The sequence below is a fragment of the Anas acuta genome, chromosome 4 (assembly GCF_963932015.1).
Source record: "Anas acuta chromosome 4, bAnaAcu1.1, whole genome shotgun sequence".
Classification (NCBI taxonomy): Eukaryota; Metazoa; Chordata; class Aves; order Anseriformes; family Anatidae; genus Anas; species Anas acuta.
Window position 1 is genome coordinate 58,564,188 of NC_088982.1, and position 24,016 is coordinate 58,588,203.

A 24,016-nucleotide genomic window follows, 5' to 3' on the forward strand; every position below is an offset into this window, starting at 1 on the left:
GTAAAAACATACCTGGAACTGGCAGCCAAGCTTGGTCTGTTTGCCCTACTGATTAGAATTTGCCCTACTGATTAGAATTTGGTTTTTGATTTGGGTTATGTTGATACCTTCAACAGCTCTACTATTAAACAGCAAGGCAGTATGTTTCTAATAGAAAATACACCCTGTAACAGTCAGCATCTCCTGAGCAGGAGTGCAGTGAGATCTCCAATAATGCAAGAGTGCCCAAACATTATAAAGCAGTAATGCTGACATTTCTCTAACTAAGGGAGGACAGGAAATCTTGCCTGGAGACGATTTATTTGGAAAATTCATAGTCTTAGGGGGGCCCTTCACACGCGGCTCAGCAAGAGGCACAGATGACATCAGTATTTTGAACAGAAAACTTTTTCAAATGTTCTGAAAACGAGCAAAGTCTATGCAAGACTGGTGTATTAATGCAACAGTTGATGTGTCAGACTAACATTAACTGAGAGTCACAGGTTTATTGTTAATATTATTAAGTTATGTGATTGAGGCTTTCACTGCTGGCAATATGCAAGAGTCACTTGACAACCTTCATACCAGGGCTTCAGAAGGGATTCATTAGCAGCTACTTCTCGTTCATTAATTTGTCCCTGTTTTTTCCACATGTTCTTGTTTTTCTTTTCTCAGAATCTCATCTCTCAGGTTTTATCGCTTTATCTGGAAGAAATCTTGTTAAGTTGACACTGTACAAAGTAATCTGCTCCGATGTCTTCATTAAAATGCCAAGGGATATTTATGTATTGCGTCAGCCTTCTATTGCGAAAGTGTTTGCTTGTCCTGTGTGTGATCAAAAGACTGGCCCTATCTGCACTGCAGTACTGTATCTTTTTGGTCTGAAGGCAGCAGAGAAACCTGTAACCTCGGCGGTGTTTACGAATCCAGGGCTGGGTTATGTAATGCGGTTTCCTCTGGCACCACACGATTGTGTACTGTGAAGGGACTGAGGTTGCAACATAACTGAGAATATTAAGTGAGCTATGTAATTCTTGGACCGTGAAAAGCAGCAGGGCAAACTCAAAATATGTTACATTTTAGAGCATTTTTAAGTATCATCTGTGAACTAAATTGCTGATGCTAGAAACTTGTTGGAAGACCTTTGGGTAATGGAGCTCAAACCTGAGCTGTAGAGTGGAGTTCTTGCAGTAAAATTTTTTTGGAAGGAAGAAAGGAAAAGATCAAGGAAATGTGGGGAAAATGGATTTGTATTCAGTGCTACCTTAGAGTTTAGAAAATATGAAATACATGTTGCAAACGGAAGTGGTTAACTCATCTTAAGGTAGAAACAAGTCAGTGGATGGGTATGATTACAGAAATCTTGCATTTTATGTAAACGTTTATTAAAATCACAGAATGAAGATTATGCTGAAAAGAAAGCCACAATACACGAAGGTAAGGACAAAGAGCAAAACATTGTACATGAGGTTATGGTTCTAGAACCCAGCCTGTCAGATGATTATGTCTGATCCACAGTGCTGTGGAACAACCCTTTCTCCTAGTTAGTGTTTCAGGACGAGTTTAGATCTATTTTCTTTTGTACCTGCCTTTAAATTTTCATTAGACATAAAGTACAGATTAACTTGTTGTTGTTTTTGTTCCAGTTGACAAGGGCAAGCAGCGGAGTCCAAAAAGCTCGTGCATACAGACACAGCCCTCCACAGATGTGCATTCACCTGGCACAAAAACAGCTGAGTTGACACAGTACAAGACAAAATGTGAGAACCAAAGTGGAATCATTCTGCAGCTGAAGAAATTCCTGTCAAGCAGCAACCAGAAGTTTGAAGCATTGACAATTGTGATCCAGCACCTGCAGTCTGAGGTAAAAAAAAAAAACAAAATAAAACAAAACAGAAGTCTTGCAACTAATCCATTCTGACTTTAATTTGTTGGACTGTTCTCAACAATGGCTTCTGAATATATTATACACTGATACATAATGTCTGCATTTCCACTCCAGTTGCTGCATTCCTGTATCTTCTTTCTCCTATGATTCCTTTTCTAATGCAATACATTGCAAGTTCCTATATTAACTATATGCCTTCAATTAATGGTGTTATTATAACAGAATGTTCTCATGTTACTGCCATTTTAAATAACCTTTAATGTGTATTTGTAGCCTAGAAATAATTTCTAGTAAGTTGCAAATAAATCAAGTACAGATGTGGTTACCTGTATTTAATGAAATAAGGGTGGCCACTTGCTCTATAGTTCCTATCCGTCTTCTTGTGGAACTTCCAGAAAACTTGCTCCAGGCATCAGTTGGACAGAAACAAACTAAAAAACTCAATGTGTTTGACTGCCTCTTTGCAGCTTCACATCTTTTTCTGAAAAGAAGTTTCTAAATGTTTGTATTCCTTCAGGGCTGAGCACCTCTTCAAGTATATACTTGAAGTTCTGCCCCTGTAGGAAAGTCTAGTTTGAAGAGAAAATCTGCATGACCTTGCTTTGTTATCTGATATTGGAAAGAAGGTTAGATAAAGAGTGGATATGCTTTTCAAATAATTGAGAATGAAGTGCAGGGTACTGACTATTGAATCCTGCATTATTGGTAGTATCTTTACAATTATCAACTTCATAAAAAAAAATAATAATAATAATGCACCTGTAAAAAATAATAATAATAATGCACCTGAAATTTAGTGGAGTTCATCTTATGTGTGTTAGTGTTTGCTTGTCCTAGTCTGTTCGACATACAGAATGACTTCAGAAGTTTGATAATGCACTAGAGTGTCGGTCTGCTTTGAAAGATTTTGAGAGAAGAGAAATCTCAAGTTAGGGGATAACAGTTTTGGATTTATGCTGCAACAATCGATGCAGACTTTACTAGCAGTTCATTTTGTATTTATAGCTAATGTTCCAAGATTGATACCAGTTGTATTTTAGCCATTCCCATATGTAGTGATTTCATCCAATGTATAAAAATCACTGAGTTGTCTTAGTATGCTGCCAGAAACATAGCATTCTCTTCTGCTGGGATAATATCTGTTCACTCTCCTTTCAACTAAAAACACTGCATTATTGTTAAGTTCAAGTCTGGTTCAACTCAGAAAGAACAGTTGCTTTTACTGAGTTTTGTGAGGTTGGTTTGTTTTAGTTTTTTAAACTCTTGATTGGAACATTTTTCTCTAATATAATTTAAGATCTTCAAAGCAATTTGGTTCAAGCTTTTTGGGTGCCTGTCATCTAATACAAACTTGTGAAATTTGGACTGCTAAACTTCTGTTCAATCTTCATGATACTTTATAATAAGCACCTAGATTTCTGGTAACTTTTATAATTAAAATAAAAATCTTGGCCCAGGTTCTTTCAGGTATTTTGTATTGCAATTTTATTTTATTTTTTTTAAAGAATACCTAACCTGTGCATCTTTACCTGATATTTTAGTAAGATGCCTGTCATATGTACTTCTTCCAGGCTGTTTTATGGTGTATTTACAGCCTAGGCATTTTTTCCAGGGATAGTTATTGAGGGGAAAAAATAAAAAAGTATGTAAGGTTGAGGGAAGATAAAAGAACTTCATGGGGGAGAATAATTTTTCTGCCTCTACTTTTTTGTTATTATTTTGCATGTGGAAAGAAAAAAATATGTCAATTATATAAATTAAAATCAATAAAATAAATTATAATCATTAAAATAATATTAAAATAAAATTTAATTATTAGTTTAATTAAAATTAACAAAAGCATATCAATTATATAAAACCAATAATCTAGGAGTGTTAAGTCAAAGCATTTGTAACTGGGCTAAAAATTGATGTGTTGATGTACCTGCATTTGTTTCAGGTATTGACGTTCTCTTCTTTCCCAGGATAAGACAAGTCCTAGGTGAAGAGGCAATGTCTTACTGTACTTAGTGTAGGACTGAAGAGGACATTTCTGCCATGGTTGGTGTAAGCAGTACTCAGAAATCTGATGAGTAGCTAGGGGAAATATCCTTCAAGATTTCTGTATTTTAGAGAAGACTGAAGAGTGGTCTCGTTGTGTTTTGGTTGTTTTTTCCTTCCTTTCTGAAGTGTGAATTTTGGTCTAGCTAACTTAATCCAAACTGGCTGTGCATTTATTTTTTGGAAGTGTATCTCAGAGATTGCTTCAATGTAGTTCTCAAATTTTGGGGGTAAATTCAGGGAGAAACTTAGAGGGTTTAACTCAAGCTGAAAATCACTGCCTTAACTACTGCAGAGCCAGCAGAAAGTAGCTTCAGCTTTTATGAAAGTAGTTTTCAGTTTTTTGGGGGGGAAGAAATCGACTAATCATAATCTTTTTTATTATTATGTGAACAACAAGGCTGTGCTTCCCACTCCTCCTACTTGAGCAAGTGTGAAGTAACACAGTACAGCTTGAGCTGATAAAACAGTATGCTGTCACCAGAAGAAGGTCCTGCTGTACACTCCTCTGGTACTGGTCTGTCCGTGATTCAGCTTTCAGCTGCCAGAAAGCTACTCTAGCCATAGAGAGAGCATTTCTCGTCCAAATTAGTGACATGGACCGTTCTTCTGGTCAGAACCAGTGCAAGGGGGAGGCAGGGTTGAGGACAGGCTGCCTGGATAGATGGAGAAAAGAGCCAGGGTGAGCTGTTGTAGCACTTCAAGGCTGTATGTTGCAGCTAGAGCCTCTTGACAAAACCTGCCCCAGCCTTTCCTGTATTCCCCGCGGGAGGAGGAACTGACAAAGCTGAAGTTACTGGGAGAAGTGAATCAGCTGCTGCTATTTTTTTCTTCTCTTCAAGAGGTCCCAGATGCAATTCTGCACCAAAATTTTAAATTGCTTCTTATGAGCTCATGTGAAATGGGATAGCACTGGCAAAATGAGAATTTGCTGGCAGTGACTTCTGTCAGAAATGCAGCCAGCCCTTCTGGAGCAAAGTCATGAGGCTGCTGTCTAAGGGTTAAACAAAATTGTGTAAGGCTGCTGTGCTGTTTCCAGCTGAGCTCACAAAACTCTGTGTGAGCTCAAACGTGTTTGTTACAAGCATTATCATGGAGCTGTCAATATTAACAGCTGGCTCTGATAATACCTCTAACACTAGAGCTGTTAGGGTTTGTCCAGATGATTTCAGTGGTTAACTGCTTCTACCAAGACTGTTCTGAATTTAAGCCTCTTAAAGGTGGGCCAGTCCACCCTGATAAAACTGTAAAACCAGATTTCAACTGAGCAGATCCTGTTGCAATGAATTAGCACTAGATTGAAACCCTGGTGGCAACCTGAGTACTTAATGGTAAGGAACACCAAGTCCGATGAGAATGTCAGACTGTACCAAGATTTTTCTTTGCTAGATAACTGTGTGTACGCTAACTGAGCGTTAAAAGTATGTGTCAAGCTGCAATCTTATCAAAACAGCAAGCTAGTCCTTCTAGACGTCTGTTTTCCCTCTAGTCCCCTGGTAATTCCTATGGCTCCATAACTCTTTTCCTGTTTTTTTAAGTTCAGACAAGAGAGGAAAAGTGACAGTACAGTGGAAATGGGCTTACTGAGTGCAAAGGAAAGCCGGCTTCCTTTAACCTTTAACTACGTAAGCTCTGAAATGTGCACTAGACTTGAGTGTTAATTTTGCATGTTTTGACTTTTTTTCTTGTCTCTTTAGTAGTAGATGCATTCAGAGAAACTCTAGAGATAATATGGTTTAAGACTTCTGGTGTAGGTGAGGCTGTGGCTGGCCGTGGTGGAGCCTGTCAGGCCTGCGGGCTCGCACTTGTGTCTCTGCGGCCTGGTGCCTGCAGGCCCTGGGGAGAGCCAGTTCAGGAACACCATGAGGAGCCCACAGAGAGGAATCGGTCTGTCCGTACCTGAAGTTTTATGGGCATGCTCTTGTGAAGTGGTTAACTCTGGGAAGGAGTGAGAGTGAGAAACCAGCAGCGCTGGTGTGAGGCAGGGATGTGTGCCTGAGAGGCCCTCAGCAGCACAACCTCTGGTTAAACCACCCCAGCTTTGGGGTTGGGAGATGTTTGTTTTGTCTGCACAGTACTGGCTGGGTCTTATATTTGGTTTTGGTCACTTCTAAAGCTGTTCAAGAAAGATTTAGCTTTGAAGTGAAGAGGACATGTATTGCTGTTGTGTGACTCAAACTGCTTTGTGAGTATTGAAAGTGTGAATTGACAGCTGCTGCCTTCATATTTTCGTATTTTAATGCATACGTTTTAATTGCCACATTTGGAAGTACTCAAGTCATTAAAAAAACAGTCAGTAAAATGTTTTATTAATACCCAGTTCTGTTGTTTTTACTTTAAGAAATTAAATCAAGTCCTTAAGTCCTTCAAGAGCTTTTAAAAGACTCAGGCATAGAAGCGAGCTTCAAAATTTTGCCAGTGCCATGGAGCTCCAGAGATGAACAGAAACAAAGCTTTACTGCTGTTCTTCTCTTGGTGTACTTGAGAAGACTGGAATTTACAATTCAAATTTTACTTTGGAATGACTGGGGCGACTTCTTCAAGAAGTCACCTTCACAGAGGGAATGTGATTTGCAAGGCTCCAGAGCCTTGGCAAAATAATATGGGGATACCATTAATTGTGGATGCGATACAGGAAGCAATGTAAGTAATGAGCTAGAAATTGTGTGGCTGAGATGGACTTCGGTATTTCTAGGTGGAAATAAAAATCCACCATTAATACATGAGCTACTCTAACTGGCATTTCCTGACATGTAGATGACTGTGAGAGTCAAGGTACTAGTCTTCTGGGGAATTTCCTAGCACTTATTTTTTTTTCCATCTTGGAATATGCAAACATGTTGATCGGAATAATTTGTGCTGGCCTTCATGGAAGCTCAGCAGAAAATATTTATATTTATTATATGAGGAAATGCATACCCAACTTAAGGAGCAGAAGTACATATTGCATCACTAAACCCCAAACCCTTAGTGGTAAAAGAAAGTTTTGGAACAGTTGGATTTTTGGCATGTACATCCAAAATACATTGGCAAGGCCATTGTTAAGCACAGCTGTCTGAGTTTAAATTTATAGTTTTGACTTTCCAGAACCTAACATCAAACCTGTCTGGTTCTCATTAAGATTCTCATCCAAAATGCACTTTTGCTCATTAAATCTGGCTTCCCAGAGTATAGATATCTCTTTTTACACGAGACAGAATGTAAGGATATAAGATCATGTTTGTTTCTTCAGATTGAAAAATAAACAAACAAGTAACCCAGTCACTTAGAACAGAAATCAAAAGATAATATCTTGGTTCTGAGGAATTCAGATATATTCTGTTCTGTAAAAGATAGCATTTGAGAGAGAACACAGTAGCTTACCCTTTATAGCAAACTTAGGCTCTGGCAGCTTGTATCTTACAGGTAGCTGTTGTGGAAAGCAAGGAAGTTTAAAATTATTCTCAAGTTCTTTGTAGCATTTGACTGCTAATTGACAATAACATTTTTGGCAACATTGAAATTTTGTGAGCTATTAACACCCAGGAAATTAACTACTGTGAGACCTGGCTCTGGTAAAATAGCCATCCAGCTCTTAGAAGACACTTCAGTTACCAAATTTATTGGGTACTGTTGGGGATTCAGAAGGGGTGATGGAGAGAACTGAAAGTTCAGCCCTGTAGCTAGTCCTAGCAAAAGGTGTGCTGAGAAAAATACATCTTTGACTTGATTTTAAAGTTTCATGTTTCAGGTAGCCAGTATTGCCTTCCCTGACAAAGAAACTAATTCCTTGTTATTTCTCCTAGTTCCTAATTTTTAAGGAAGATGCACAGTTGATGACAGTAGCAAGCTAGATGTAACTATTGCAGATTTGAAGTAAAAGGGAGGGGCTCATGGGAGAAAGAAAATAACATCTTTGCTTCTTGTTTTCCTCTTTTTATACTGCATTTTCAGATGAAATTCTAAACAGCCTTAAAAACAGAAGGCCTTAGAACAAATACTGTAGTGTTTTGCTCAAGCGTAGGATCTCTTATCCTAACCTTTAAAATTTTTGATAAAGGTAATTATAATTCTATAGATGCGAGAATTTAAGTTATGGCATTGCGGTTTGTCAAGCTACATCATATCTGTTCAAGACTTTGACTTTGTCATATGCTCAGATGAGATGAATTGAAGCAAATTTGGGAAAACACTGAAAAATTAAGTAATTGAATTGGTGAACTTGCTTATGAGATGAGAATTTTAACAGGGAAGAAGAGAGTCATTCTGTGTGACATAAAGTTAATATTACAGTTCAGGAATCTTATAGAGTAGGAAATGGGCTGTAAAGTTAAATAGCCCATCTTACTACTACATCTGGGCCTAACTTTGTAAAGCTATTGCATACAGGTGGCCATTTTTCAAAATGGGAAGACAGATGCTTATTCTCTCATATGAGCATAAGATCCTGCCTAATGTTTGTACAAGTGTAGAGCCCACAAGTTCAAGATCCATATTAAATATTAAGTGACTCACAGGAATCCTGTCTGGCTGGTTCTCTGCTTTACTGTTTCCCATACTAAACATTGGGGAACAAACATTTGATGCTTCATAAATGAGAGAAGTCAAATGTTGGAAGTTACAGGGAGTCCCTCTTAGCTAATTGTAGAAGAGTTGTAGTCTGAGACTTAACTGGGTTCTGTTTGAAATAAGAAGTCAAGGGCAGGTGAAAATTGATTGCTTATTTTGTCTGATAAGAAGGCAGCACACTAACAGTGTCAAGAGTAATTTGGAAATAGTCATTTCACTGTAGGTTGGTTGATTTGAGATGATTAATGGCATTTTCACTTTACTGCAGTAATAGTCTGGTCCTCCATTCAAAAATATACCTGGAGAAGGTGCTTAAAGGCTGTGTGTTGTGATACCTGGCTAACTTTAGCTTGCTTTTGCCTCTGAGTACTGTGAAAGAGATGGTATTTCAATATTTAAGTGGGTTGAGAATGGGCGAGTTTAAAAATAAATAAATAAATAAATGACAATTTCTAAAATTGCTGACTTCTAATTAGAAGACTTGCTTAAAGGACGAGGAAGGAACAGGAACTGGTAGAGGTAGTCTGCCATAAGGAGCAAAGTAATCAATGCAAATGTAATTTTGCAGAGCGGATATGAATGGCCCTTTTGTTACCCCCGCATAACTACCTCCGAGCTATAGCTGATGCCACGTGAGTGACTGGAGTTTATACAGAGACATGACTCAGCTTCCACGTTAAGGCCAGTGATCATACTCATCTTTTCACTTGTGTTGGAGAATTGCTTACAAGTAACCTTTGGGTATCTTGAAATAAATAAATAATGTTTCTCTCCGAATTTGGTTTAGGAGTAAGTGCTTATGGTTTGACACTAAACAGCTTTCAAAATCAGGCTTTCTTTTCCCAGAATAAAATTAATTTGACCCTATATCTGACAGTGAAACACAGTTGGGTGCTTCCTTTCTTTGCTGCACTCATGAATTTCTGTCTTACAGACTCTGGACAAATTTTATTTAGTCTGTTTTAACAAATATGTTTTTAATATGGAACTTTGTCCTCCTCTCACGTGTGTTGACTCCTGAAATGACTTGTTTAGGAAGTGTATCAGTGATAAAATGAGAAGGCTGATCCGCAGCCTTGCAGATCAGAGCTCTTTCCACCTTGCGGTTCTGCCCGCAACAGGTCTAACTGCTGCTGACTCAAAGCCTCCTGCGCATTTGCTGCCATGGGGTGCTTTGTAATGGCATCGTCTGAGCCTTTCTCTCCCTTCTGTTGGCAGGGACCACTCCGTATCTCCTCCTTAAGAGGAGAACACCCCAGTATAGGCAGGATATGTTCATGTCACAGAAAAAGTCCCACAACACAACCTGATTTTCTGAAAATACTTCAGGACCTAGAAGTCAGTTGTGACTGTTCCATGGGAAACGTATCGGCACTTCGCAGAGTGCAGCTGGAGCTATGCGCCAATAATACTTGTTCTAAACCTGATAGGCAATATGTGGGAGGGAATTTGCAGCGCGAGGCTTCTCATGAGAACAATTTGGAAGATTTGGGGAACACCGGCTGCTCGGGAAATGCTTGTAGCTCAGCTCCTGGGGATACCTTGTGGCTCTCACAGGCGAATATTCGGCTTAGGTATATGGTCAGGAAGGTTGGCTGCTGGCATGCTCGGTGCTAGATACCTTTTGTGTTCATTGTGGAATGTGGACGTTTGTGGAGCTTCCTGCTTTTAAGGCACAGGGATGGCAATTTCTGAGCCATTTGTGTCCTCACTGTTGTCCTTCTCCTAAGATGACACCGGGCTGGTCTGTTGGAATTTAGAGCTGCAGCAAAACCAGCTGGCTGCCAGGAAAAAGCACTCTTGAGCCTGTAACTGCCAGTAACAAAAGCATGAATAAGACATCTCGTAATTTATTCCATTCCTGACTTGTCATTTTTGTCATTTTGAAACTGTCACGATCTCCACCCTTTACCTCGTACCTTTTTTTCCCCTGCTTTTGTGTTTCTCCCTGGCTGCAGCAGAGCACATCTCACCTTCCCAGGTGTCCTTGCTGTTGGGCACACATCCCCCTGGAGTTTCCTGACAAATACTCAAAAGCTGCGAAGGATTTTTTTTTAACTGCTTAATCCCTCACATAACAGGAAATGTCCAGGTCTCCTGCTTTATGCTGAGCATCGTTTTACAGCACCTTACAAGAGAGGTGCACCCGAATGGTACCACCTGGGGCAAAGCTTTTGTCCCCGAGCTCTGTTCTTGTGGCTGCCCACTGTCTCCATGTTTGTGGTAGCATAAATGCTTTTGCTAAAGCTAGCCTGGCTGCCTTGCACAGCTGTAACAGATTCTTTTGAAATAAGAGAAGTAGGTACCCAGCCATCCTCCATCATCTTGCCATAAGCTCATAAATTTTGCCAGAAACAGCTTTAAATTGTTACTAAGAGCCTCCTTGAGTCTGTGACAGCTAACTGAGGATTGTGCTGATGGAGAAATCTGGCAATGATAAAATTATATGGAGAAATGAGCAAGGCCAAAACTGCTTGATCTTGCCTTGTGGAGCTGTTTTTTCGGTTTCTGGTGTTGATTTTCACTACAATCTTGTGAAGTATGAGCTCGAAGGTACCTGCATAGCTGTCTGGGAATGAAATACTGAAGATGGCCCCTCCTGGATTTTGGGAGTTGTGTTTGGCATTTTACCAGGTGGCTGGCAGTCCCGATGGGAAGCCTTCTCTGAATGTTTTCTTTCATGGGGGTCATGGGGCATGTCTGCGTGGATTTCTTGCTTTGGGAAACCACGAGTGGGCGTGTTGAAGGCTGAGAGCTTACGGATCAACAGCACCAGGAAAATGAAAAACGGTGCTAGAGCAGTGGGAAGCAAGGAGCTCCCAAATGAGAGATTGTGCTCAGGAGAGCAGTGTCTCCTATTCTGCTTTGAGGTTTTGGCTTCTGGTTGGCCAGTCGGTTAATTTGATGTGGAAAGGACACAGAGATCAGAATAGCTTTAATTAAAACCAGACATGAGCCATTCTGTGGGCCACGAGGCAGGCCTTTTGGAGGCACCAGCCCGAACGGCAGCCTTCCCGAGAGGCCTGCCGCACCGTGCGGCCACCGGCCCGAGGGGGAGGCAGGTGGTGATCAGGTCAGGGATGATTTTTTGGGTGAGAATTACAATCAGGGATGAGTATGTGACCCAAGAAGTGGGGAGAGGAACCCCCTCAGAGGCTCCCTGTGGCGTGCGCCCTCCTGGAAGCCCACAGAGGCAGGCGGAGCGGGGCTTGGCATCGCCGGGCTTTGCCCCGGGGGCTCTCTGTGTGGAGTGGCTTTGTCCCCCAAGGTTTTAGTGCGGCGTGGCCGGGCTCTGCCCGTGTTTTCACCCCGAGGGGGGCAGCCACCGGCTGCAGCACAGTGGTGACAGCAGCAGCTGTGTCCCGGAGGCACGGCGCTGTCACTCGTGCGGCTGCGAGGGGCGCCGCCGCCTCGGGGCGCCCGTGCCCCTGCCTGCCCGAGCCCCGGCGGCTCGGGGCCGGGGCGGGTTTATTTTCTTTTTCTTTCCTTCTTTTTTTTTTTTCCCTCCCGGTGTTCCCTAGCGGAAGCACAAAGCCAGCGGCTCCGGGCCTCCCGCTCCTCTCTCTCCTCCGCGATTTAAAGCCCGAAAAGCGGCGGCTCCCGGCTCCGCCACCCCCCGCAGCTCTTCCCCCCCTCTCCCTCTCCCCTCCCTCCCTCCCGCGGGCGGGCACCGATCGCAGCCCGGGGCTCGGCAGCGGGAGGCAGGCGCTGCCCGAGGGATGGGCTGCTCCGGCAGCAGGCTCTGCACCTACCCGCCGTGCGCCGCAGCCAGGGTAACGCCGCCGAGCTCGCCTGGATCGGGCGGGGATGCGGGGTGCGGGGTTTGGGGGCGTTTGGGGGTTTTTGGGGTGTTTTTTTTTTGGTAGTGATGCTGGGGAGCTGGGCGCGGCGAGGGGAGGAAGGAGCTGGCAAAGGGACAGAAGAGGGGGGTCCTGTGCGCCCCTCCTGGCTCTCTGGGGGTGCGGGGCGATGCCCACCCCATAACGCACCCTGCAAGGTGCCCTGCCCGCCTTGGGCACTCCTGCGCCCTTGTCAGCCATCGGCTGCCTTGTGCCCAGGGCTCTCGGCGCTCCACCCATCATAAAGTGTGCAGGCGAGTGCTGCGGAGCAGGATTCAGATTGCTGTGGTATCCTGGAATAAAAAAAATAATAATAAAAAAACAACCAACGGAGCTATTATTTCGTTTTAGAGTACAACTTCCTTAGCGACAGGAGAACATCTGTGTGTTTGGGAACGGTGGGGCTGTTGTCCTATATGATTCATGTCTTGGCTTCTTGCTCCTGCCTCTTGTTTTGCTGCAGAGCACATCGAAGTTGATTATTGGAAGGTGCCCTGTCCAGGTCGCTAGTAACTGGTGTTTGGGTTTGTTTGTTTTTTCTCCTACAGAGGGAGGAAGCACTGAAACAACACAAAGAGTTATCTCAGGAGCTGGTTAACCTTCGAGGAGAACTGGGTAAGAATTTATTTATCTTATTAATCTCAATGAAAGCACAAATGGGGCAGACCGGATCTCTGCAAAGACAGATGCCGTGGCGTTGTGATGGCAGGTATTGAACTCCCTGCCTGAGTCCTGCTCAGATGCTGCATCGCTGCATTCGGAGCCTCGGCAGCGTGACCCCAGGTTCACCGAATCCCTGGCACAGAGCTGCCTGTGCCTGGGGAGCCTCCTCAGGAAACACACATCTGACGACCACAGAACTCGCTTTCAGAAGATGGGGGGTGTCTGGCAACGTGCGCACTGTCTGAGCCCCCACTCTAGAGGTCTGCAGCAAAAATCCATAAAGCTGTGCAATACACTGCGCAAAATTCGCATTTTGCATTAGTGACTTGTAGGTGAATGAGTGGGGAATTAATAGAAGGCAGTGGTGTCGGGCTAATGAGATTACATCTTTGAATTCATCCTAGCGGACAGCTATAATATGAAATTGAGTTGTAATGTGCAAGGGTTGCTTTTGCCAACTGTGAAGCTTGATTTAACTGCATTAATGGCAACTTCATCTAACTTGTTTGAACTCAAAGCAGGATCAACTTGTGGAGTGCAAAAAGTCATTGAATTAAACTGAGGGTGCTTCAAAATGAAACTAGAGTCTTATAAAAAGCCCACTTCTGTCAGGATGAAGCCCCTTTAAATAGAAAAAAAAAAAAAAAAAACAACCTTCTGAAAGCAGAAGTGAGGAGTGCAGTGGTTTCAGATATATCACTTATTACTGAGGAGCCGAAGTGTTTGTTTTCACATGCTTTGGAAGTTGAGTGTTGTCTCAACCAAAGTGGAGGGTAGGTCTTGTTCTGTGCAGGTGGTGCACTTACTGTTCAGATTTATTTATTAGCACTGATTAGTAGGGCGGGCAACTCCTGTGACTAATTAGAGTTGAAAGCTTGATGGGGAGGCTACCCCCAGCTGAACCAGCAGAGCACAGCTTCTCCTTGTCACTGTTACTGGTGTTCAGTTGAGAGCTTATTGCAAAATGCAGCTTTCTGGGAGCTTTACTTGGTGTTGTGTGAATTTGTGGTGTGTGAGCAGCACAAGCAGCAAGAGCCTTGCAGCCTGGGTAGGTGCAAGAGAGTACCAAAGGTACCAAACACACCACAGAAACATGTCAAACTTTCTTTCCTGAAAGTTCAACACTAGAAAGCTGGGGCTTTGCTAGAGCTTAGTGCTCAGCAGCCTCTCCCATGCTGCAACCTTTCACCTTTCTGCTGATGAAGTGTCCAGGTTGCACTGTAGGAGCTGCTTTTGAAGGAGCCTTGGGTCCCTCTGGCCTCGTGTCCTTGTGCCGGTGCCTGCCTGGAGCCTGCTGAAGGCTGGGGGCTTCCAAGCAGCCGGGCTGGAGGAGCTGGGCTGGGGCAAGGGAAGGGCAGAGGGCTGCGTCCCGCAGCAGCCAGCACTGTGTCACCCCACAGTGACAAAAGCAGAACTCGAGTCATAGTTGAGGAAACTTCTTGGGTGAACTACAGAGTTGTGTTGTGAAGATAACATGGACTTATATGTATAAATTTTATATATGTATATTGTTTACATGTGTATATTGCATATTATATCGGGTGCTGGCTGAGCCCTGGCTGAGGTGACGCTCCCTCAGGCTGGCTTCCCTTTGCACAGTTTCCCAATTTTCCCTGTGATTTCAGGGAAACATTTATCTTCACACAGCTCCTCTAGCGTAGCCACGTCACGCGCCCGGCCTGCCTGTGCTTCTCAGCACAGGTCTGCAGTGGCAGGTCTGCAGTTCCATCTGGCTTTTAAAGATTTGCTTAAAATAAATAAAGCCAGCCGGGCCTCGCTTGTTGACCAGGTTTAAGAAATACATTCTTGTAATGTTAGCTTTAGCTGAAAATAACCTGTTAAATGCACACTTGCTAATCAGCTCTGTTTCCCCTGCTAAATGGGTAGAGCTGCATTTAAGATTCCCATGGGTTGTTTGGAGGTAAGGATTGAGAGCTTTGGTTCATAGCATCATTTAGGCACAGGCTGGTTAGACAGTTAACTTCAGTTTCAGTCTCCTTTGGGCTGTATGGACACCCTGCCTCATGCAGTCCCAGGCTGACGTGTTTTTAAGGCATGTTGTTTCGCAGTTTGGGAACGAGCGGTCTAGGAAGAGGAACCAGGTGTGTCCAGCTTGGCATAGTCTGTGTGTTAGATGTTGCCAAATTCGAGAGGAGCATGAAATCTGCAGCATGCACCTTGCAGGTTTGAGTCCTCAGTTTCTGCCTTTGAAGTTTAATTGCATATGCTCCCAAGCTCCTTTATTTACCTTGCAAAACCAAATTGGCTTGCTATCAAACTGTCCGTTTTGCTGGATTATGCTGCAATCCCCTTTCTACCCAAATACGTTCCTGTTTAATGACTGCGTGCAAACATTTTGGGGTGGGGGGCTGGTTTACATATGCAGCGCAGTCCCAGGCTCTCACTCTGACAGCCACCGTGTCACCAAGCCACGTGCAGAGGACACGTACCAGACGCTGTCTTCTTTCAGTAGCTGGAAACGCGTGTGAGGATTAGCAGTGATGATGTATTTGGGGACAGGCTTTTCCAAGGAGGTCACTTTTCATTCTCAGACATGGCTTTCCTTAAAACCGCCAGCCACAAAGACTGAATTGGTGGTTTGAATGTAAATACCTTGGTTCTGGGATCCCAGAGCAGATACAAGTGCTGTTTGCCACCTGTTTCTCTCCTTATTAAGATACAGGCCAACATGTAAATTATTTCTAGTTACCTGTTTAATTACATAAGTAGAAATCATGAGTTGCATTTCCTCAGAGGTACGAAACTACTCCCCAACATTAATTGTGCTTCCAATTGTTTTGGAGTCACTTTGGAGCCCTGCTGGACACAATCCAGGCCGGTGCTGCTATGCACCAGCTGCTGCAGAGCTGACTCAGCCGACGTGTTGGCCCTTCGAAAACTGCAATGCAGGAGCCTTTCTCAGTGGGCAGGAGAGACCTGCCCGCATCCCCGACAGCCAGACATCTAACCCCTCCATACTGCCACTGGTAAACAGTATTTTCTTCAGAAATCCCTTTCTGCTGTTTTTTTTTTTTTTTTATTTTGTATTTTTTTAATTATTTATTATTATTATTAAATGACCTTTAAAGTGCGCTTTGGAGGTTGGGATAAAAAGGCTGTTGTTTTTTACTGACAGATGGAGTGGGTATGATTTGTTTTTCAGGTTATGGTAATTCTTGAGAATAGTTAACAGCAGCTAGACATTTCCATCAGCTACCTGGGGGAGGGAACCTGGCTTCCCATGCTTTTCCCTGCCTGCTGATACTCTTAGCATCTGCAGTATTGTAGGACAGGAACTTTTTCCTGGCAGACACCTGAGTGTTTCATATATGTATTCAACCAAACCCACTTAAACATAGCTCAAAGCATGCTTTTGGTTTACCTGCCTCGTTTCATCTTGCCCAAGAACAAGACTGTGGCACTTGGCTTAGCACCACGTGTTGTGAGTCTTGTTACAGAAGTAACGCCAAGAGAAACGTGGTCATGAACAGAAAGCGTGCTTGGGTAGAAGGATTTCCAATATTGAGAGTCTGCCAGAAATGTGACCTAATTATTGGGTAATAACAACAAAAAATCTGTAGGGAAGGAAATGAGCTTGTGTTCCTGCAGTAGAGTCACTGGTCAGTGGAAGGTATTCATAAATATTCCTGCATGAAAGATGAAGTTAGAGCAATAAAACGTTATGCGCTGTGGCATAACAAACACCGTGCTAAATACTTGATGCTTTCTGGCACTTACCGGCTCTTCACATCCCCCATACCTATTAAAATGCTGCCCGTTTACTGAGCTAGTGACCTCTGTTTTGAAATGTCAGACAGTCTAATGGGTTTTCATTTCATAAATCATAACTAGGCCAGTGAGTGACTTAGACAACTTTATGAAGATAACTTTTGCTTCAAAGTAATTCAATTTAGGATTCCGAAAAAACAACATTATGTTTTCTCTTCTCTGAGCTATGGCTGTGGTGGCTTTTAGGGGGAGAGTAAGCTGAGCAGCAATGTTTTTATGTAAGCATTTGAGCCGTAAGGACTGGATTGGTTTAGTTACAATGAATTGTTATATAATTAGAGTAAAACCAAACTAAATTTAGAAAGGAGGAGATATTACACATTTGTAAGGGCTTATCCCTTGTTATCCCTTGGCTGCTTTTCCTGGGAATGTGCAGTACTCTTCTTGGGGTTTCTACAAAACAGGGCAACTTCTGGAGCCCTCTCCTTCACCTGGGGCTACGGTTGGTGCTGTTGGGAGCTGCCGCAGTTTGTGCTCTTGGAGGGAGCTGCCGGTGCCTGGTTCTCCACGCCTCTGTTTCTAGGTGGTGGCTGATGTTGCTGGCACACAGAAAGCTCTGCAGTTAAATTTGTGAGGTGGAAGCGGCCACTGTTAACAGCTATGTATGGATGTTAATTTTACCTGTCGAAAATGAATGAAGAATGTCTTCTGAATGAAGACATTTGGCTGTTACCAAATGTCAGGAGCTTCCTGCGATTGCTGGAGGTAGTGGTTCCACCCAGAAGAACCAGGCTCTTTATGGGTAATAAACAGGTGTTGAGCATTAAAACATGGATTAATCTTGCTCTGTGTTGTAATAATACAGAGGGAGACTGTCCCAGGCTGGCTGGGATAACCAAGTGGGGAATAATATGAACAGATTTTCTATTTCAGTAATGAAGCAGATCTTGCTTCTGGCTGCCACGTCCACCATTCTATATATTCTATAAGCAGCCTGACAGCTTAAAACTATTTAGTGTTAGAGATGTGATTGAGGAAATGTAATGGGTGGATGGGTAGTGCACTATTTCATCTGATTTTTCTTCCAAATGCCATGTGACCATTTGTCTCCTGTTGTTTCTTCAGCTCAGTCTGTGGTCTTCTTAATGAGTGGCATAATAAAGATGTGGAGTTGTTGAGGGAAGTGCTTCAAGGAGGCAGAGGAAGCACAATAGTCATGTATAAAAACTCCAAAGCATGCACTTCAGCTGTCTCTGAAGTGGGAAAGAAGCTGAAATAGAGATTTTATGCACTGCTGGAAGAGCACACGTTCCAGTTGCAGATTTTGCTTCCTAATCAAGCATCGGTTTGATGAGAAAACTCTTGAGTAGTCATTAGCCTTGGTCAGTCAGGAGTTTTGCAGCGTTTCCCTGTTGTGGATGAGCAGCCAGACCAAGGGATTAGCTGCAGTTTTGTGGCTCATCCCTTTCTTAAAACAAGGCAATGTCATTAATTATATTATTCAGCGTGGGGATGGATAGGCTGTGAAAAATACTTGCTGCCAATACCTGAATTCTGAGTGTGGGGACAAAACACTTTGGTGTACAGAACTTCGCATAGTTTGAAATAAATTCTTCAGTCAGAGCTTTTGCTGAAACATGGCACGCACAATTTCTTGCCCCACCATGATACTGGGAGCTCTCTTCTCGTGTGGTGGTCCTGCTCCTTGCTTGGATGGCAAGGATTCGGGTCAGAGGAGCACTCTGTGAGGACGCGGAGCAGCCTCCAGCTTTGTGGAGGCCAGACATCGCCTTCAAGGTAATGCGACGTTCAGCTGCCAGTGCAGGTTTTAAAAGTTAGTTTTTGTTTGCCCTCGTAACACTCGTCTTCTCGTAAATCTGAACTGCAAACTGGCTGAGCGAGAACTGCTGTGGCTACTCTCTTTGACAAAGGCGTGGTATGCTCTTGGACTTTTTTCTGAGGTGTTTTGCATCATCTGAAGTTCTGTACACTGACATTTAAAGACAAGACAGGGCCAGGCAGCAAATTCTTTTAGCTCAAATGTAAAGGCAAATGGATGGCTCTGCCCTTACAAATACGAATTGGATGACTGCTGCTTCCCCCCTTGGTTTTAGAGGAAGTGGTTCTCTTGAAGCATTTTGCTACAATTATTTCAAATGAGGCACGTGAGCTGCTTGCTGCCTCTCAGCTATACTCCTGTTGCTCTGCGGTAAATGGTCAGATCAGTTCTGCACGGGGCTGGTTGTCTAATGCCTCCATTTGGCTCTCTGCCCGTTTCTTTGCATTATATAGCCATGTCCCCTGCCTATCGTGTTTCCTTTTCCCCCAAATGCAGAGCGTACACATTCAATAGCTATACCGATGTGATTGATATAAGTGCAAATGCTATATTTTTATATATATATATATATATATATATATTTTTTTTTTTTTTTCCCCAGAGGAATCATAACAGTAGTTCATGGAAGGAATTAAGATGGGGAAATAAAAATCTTACTTGGTGGTGGTCTGGAAAGCTGTGAAATCGGCTTCAGTTGCAGAGAGTGCTGCGGTGTATTTCTGTTTGGCCTTTAGTTGGATCACAGCCAGTCACAGGATGAACGACCTGGCTTGAAACTGTCCTGATCAGCAGGCCTTTCAAACAGAACTAGCACAAAGCTAAGCCTGCTCTTTATTGAAAAATAAGCCCCAAATCACCACCAACAAAAAAACACCACTAATTCACACAGATCTATGCACAAGTTGGTTTCCATGCAGCACAGCCTGCTGTTAAACTTCCTTGTTCAAGTGATGTTCAGGGTGATTGCAGTAGGGCCAAGACTTCATTACCTTCTACTTAGACGAGAGTGCCAGTATCAGTCGCTTGTTTTCTCGCTCTTGATGAGAGGGGGGGACCTGACACGTGTCTAACTTCAGGCACTCTACTTGGGAAGACTGCTTGCTTCCATGACAGCTGAGGCCAGGACTAATCCGGGAGTCAGTCTTTGAAGATACTGCAATTCACGTATCTTAAGGCTCAAACAAAGCTATGATAAGAATTTCCTGCAATGCTTGTACAAAAAATATGGATCTTCCAATGCTTTTATAGGGAGGTTCTATTTGTACCGTTTGGGCAGTGTGCCAAGCTGCTATAACGTGTGTGTACGCATGGCTTGCCCTGTATTTCACTCAACATCACGTTGACATTCAAGTTGATTTTTTCTTTTAAGTAGACACTCATCTGACTGATCTATGTATTGAAAACCAAAGCAGTGAAGTCTGCACAGCAGCCGTGCTGCTGAAGGTCAGTGACCATGCCCTTCTGTTAGGGGTTCTGCTCCACTTTGCTTCCAGCCTTTTTGGCTACATAAGGTGCTTGCTCCTCTTGTATTAGAAGGAGAAAATGGGAAAATGGTTCTTTCTATTCTTCTGGGTGGAGGTGTGAATGCTGAATTTCACACTCAGAAGTACAAGTTACTAGTTGCTATTTTGCCTTTTAATCAGCTGTGTAACCACAGAGAGACAAACTGAGGCAGTCCTCTCAACTTACCTGTATTAATACAGGTGTGAGGAGAGCGGCCCAGCATTTTGGTGTTGGATTTCTGAAGCTACTCCGTATCTTGTATTTAAATACCTCAGGTCTGTGCATGTTGGTAGCGTGTCTCAGACTGGTGGTGCTGTGCCACACTGTGTAGGGCAGTCCGTGGCAGGCTGCAGTGCTGAGCGTGATCAGCGTGCTGAATGGGTGGCCTTCAGGATACTAACACTTTTAATCTCAGCTAAGTGGTTTATATATCAAAAAGTGAAGCACTCTGAAAAATACGCTTCCGAAATGGGATCAAATTAGGTGAAGTAGCAAATCCAATTAATTTTTTTTCATTAGAGCACTCCAGTATCTCTAGTGAGACATTCATTCTCCTACATCATGACAAGCTGTCACAGCTGTGCTTTCTGCGTGGGCTCCTGATTTAACTAGATTCAATTAATTCTCAACATACAGAGTGGTGTATTTGGTATTTTATGAAGGTTTTTTCGCGTGTCCTTGGAGGTGGCACTTGTCTCATGGATAAATTATATTTGTATAACCCTATTGCTGTGCAGTGTTCCCTATCTTTAATGCCTGTAACGAGAGACTGTGAAATTAGCGTTGAACTTGATCAGGTAACTTTTTTTTTTTTTGACATCCTCAGTAACCACTTCTGCAGCTTGTGAGAAATTGGAGAGAGACAGGAATGAACTGCAGGTTGCTTATGAAGGATTTCTGCAGAAATTAAATGAGCAACATCACAGTGATTTAGCTGAACTGGAGGAGAGGCTTAAACAGTTTTATACTGCAGAATGCGAGAAGCTCCAAAGTATCTGCATCGAAGAAGCTGAGAAGTACAAAGCGCAACTCCAGGAGCAGGTCTGTGATATTTAAGTAGGAATATTCTCTAGTAATTGTTTTATGCTATAAATGAGTCTTCAGGTAATCCCAATTTTAGCTATTTTTGAAGGTGTTTTGTTTAGTGTGAAACTCCACTTCACTGCAATTAAAAAAATGTTACTGCATTAAGCTGTCCAGATCGTAAGCTTGTGTTTAAACATGTTAGAAATTGGTAGTGTGCTGCACGCTTCAATTACTTCTGGAGCTCTTCTGGCTGTTTGAGGCAGCTTGAGCTTTAAGATTTATAAAACCCCACCTGGCTTATGAATTTGCTTTGCAGCAACTCCATGTGTCTGATGTGCACACATCCTTCTGTTGGTATCAGTGAACTGTAAGGTTTTGTTCTCATCTATTAAAAGTTTTATGTGGCTTAGCTTCTCCTGTGACTATATGTTAAGTAGACTTATGCATGGCCTAAAGCCACTGGAACAATACTTTAAACAAGGGTTAAGTTCACACACTAAGGGGAAACATTCATCTTGTCATATTGCAGGTGGACAATTTAAATATCACACATGAAAACTTTAAGCTGGAACTTGAAAACAGCCACTCAGAAAAAGTAGAGGAACTGAAAAAGGAATACGAATCCTCTTTTTCAGGCAAGTATTTTGTGTTCAAGTACCTACGTTATAGTGCTGCTAGTCACAGACAAAAATCCCTAAAACACATCAAACCTGAATAAGGACGTTTCGTTGTTCTTGCTGGTCAACTGTCTTTACAAATGCTGGCTGAATTCCTCCTTTTCCTACTGAACAAGTCCCATTTTACACACTGACATAACCACAATCCCATTATAGTTGAAGGAAACTTCCAAAACTGCTCCTGAGCAGAGATGACTTTTTCTTTCAGTAAAAGATGTGTCTAAGGTGTAATCTGCCCTCAAAATGTCAAGGTAATGAGTAATTGCTCTCCCGCCCACCCTCCCCGTTTCTGTATGGAGCACCTCAAAATTGAAATGAAGGATAAATAGGGTGGTGTAGTGTCCAGATTGACATGGGAACATTTCTCAAAAATAGTATTGCATCTAATTGATTTAAGAGGTGGTGATTTCCATCCTCCCTCCAACTCCACTTGGCAGCCACATTTCCAGCGATCCTTTCACCTCCTTAAAATTGGTGACACTTCCCCTGCAATTGAAGAACTAGCTCTTCTGGTTGATATTTCCAGAGTAGGAAAGATAATCATTTTCTATAAGTTCCTGGAGGAGAATTTTTTGTTGTTGTTGTTGCATTTCCCTTCAGAAACTCAGCTTTTGTCAGATGTGGATCTTGTGTTCAATTCATCCTTCTGTTGCGTGTAGATGAACGCTTTCAAACTTGACTCGTCAGCTAATGACATGTGTATGCCAGGCAGGGGACAACCAACAAAGCTGAAGCAGCAGTAAATAAATCTGATGCTTTGTATAGGCTTTGGAGCAGTTTGTGATAAATGAGCTTTCTGTGTTGTCACTGACTATGCACATGTGCATTACCTGTTTTGGCTTTTTGTGCTTTTTCTTTCCAAAAAGAGTTTTCATTTTGGATGTGGTATTAAAAATCTGCAAAAAATAATTTGTTGCAGAGCTCAAGAATGCCCATGAATCTGAAAGGAAGTCACTTGAAGAGTCCTTTAAAGAAAAGCAGGAATTGCTTGAGGTATGTTAAAGGTTTGCATCGTTGCAACAGTCTAAAACTTACAGAAAGCATTTTGGGGATGAGCAGTGAATTTTTGGCCTAACTATGCCCATTTTTTCATTTCAGAAAAAAATTGATGAATTAAAATGTGAAAACGAATCTCTGAGTGAGAAGCTGAAATTAGAAGAGCAAAAACAAATAGCCAAAGAAAAAGCCAATCTTGTAAGTCCAGATCTTCAAAAGTAAAGCAGACGGGGCAGATCTCGTAAGCCTGGGTTTATTTTATTGCATAATATGAAAGGTTTGCAATCAAATCTGATAGAGCTCTGATACTTACTGATATTTTATCTAAATGGATCGCCTACCAGAAGTTTTTGTCAAGAGCTACAGTATTGTTTATTAACCTTACCATTATAAATATATAAATTTGTAGAATGTGTAAGTTATTGCCTAAGTTAAAGACCTCACTGTATGCCAAAGGTGTATCACAGCTTGCTGCTAGTCAGTCGCTAAATGTTCTGCCAGTACTATGATCAGGGTGTGGGCTGTCTTGTGCCACTACAACAAACCTCTCTTCGTGTACTTGAGTCTTGAATGAATTTGATTCATACTTGTTGCTGATGTACCTTTTAGATAAACTTTTGTTCCATCTTGCTTTCCCTCTGAAGGCTGCTGTCATCTGTGATGCTCCTGGGATTAGAAATGTGCTCTGAGAGGAGCCTTTCAAGCACTGGGAATGGCTAGATATAAACATGCTTATCTTTCTAGTGTGACCTATAATACTGCTGCAGTACTGCACGAAGAGAAATTCTATGCTTAAAAAAGTATTTAGGATGCGTTGTTACTGGCACTTCCCAGATCTTGTCAGTTTTGCTACTTTACATGGGCAGTCTGCGTTGGTTTCCTGGAAAGCAGGGCACGTGCAAGTGTAATTGGTCTGTGTTTTACATGACGGGATAGCGTTAATTACAGGGGGGTTGGCCATAGCTGATTTGTATGCTTCAGCTACTTAATTGGAGAATTGTCTTCCAGCACACTCCCTGTTTTAAGACTTGGTCAAATATTCAAGTCAGAAATTGAAATAGAGGGACAGATACGTACTTGGAAAGAGTATAGTGAGGTGGGACCAGAAGGTAAGAAAGTGGGATGGAGGAAGAGCTGATCGGTCAGAAGAGAGCAGAGCAGAACCCCAGTAACGTGACCTCTGTCCAGCTACAGGGAGCCCTTCAGATGGAAAACCATCTGTTGGGCATTCACAGAGCTTTGGGAAAGGAAAAAGCCAGAACAAGACATCTGCTTTGTGTGTGAAAAG

The 24,016-nt window shown here is 42.6% G+C and overlaps 1 protein-coding gene across 8 annotated transcripts in view; it reads left to right on the top strand.

Annotated features, from left to right (window-relative positions):
- The window catches only part of MTUS1 (microtubule associated scaffold protein 1), a 111,852-nt gene that overhangs the window by 83,249 nt on the left and 4,587 nt on the right, over positions 1–24,016 (top strand). For 7 of the 8 annotated variants that reach the window (XM_068681473.1, XM_068681472.1, XM_068681478.1 and 4 more), the window contains 6 exons: positions 1,626–1,843; positions 12,843–12,909; positions 20,856–21,070; positions 21,585–21,690; positions 22,652–22,725; positions 22,831–22,926. In XM_068681473.1, coding sequence (XP_068537574.1) covers positions 1,626–1,843; positions 12,843–12,909; positions 20,856–21,070; positions 21,585–21,690; positions 22,652–22,725; positions 22,831–22,926 — 776 coding nt within the window. Of the gene's footprint in view, positions 1–1,625; positions 1,844–11,966; positions 12,229–12,842; positions 12,910–20,855; positions 21,071–21,584; positions 21,691–22,651; positions 22,726–22,830; positions 22,927–24,016 lie in introns of those variants that run through there. The other variant, XM_068681480.1, reaches the window with a different exon arrangement.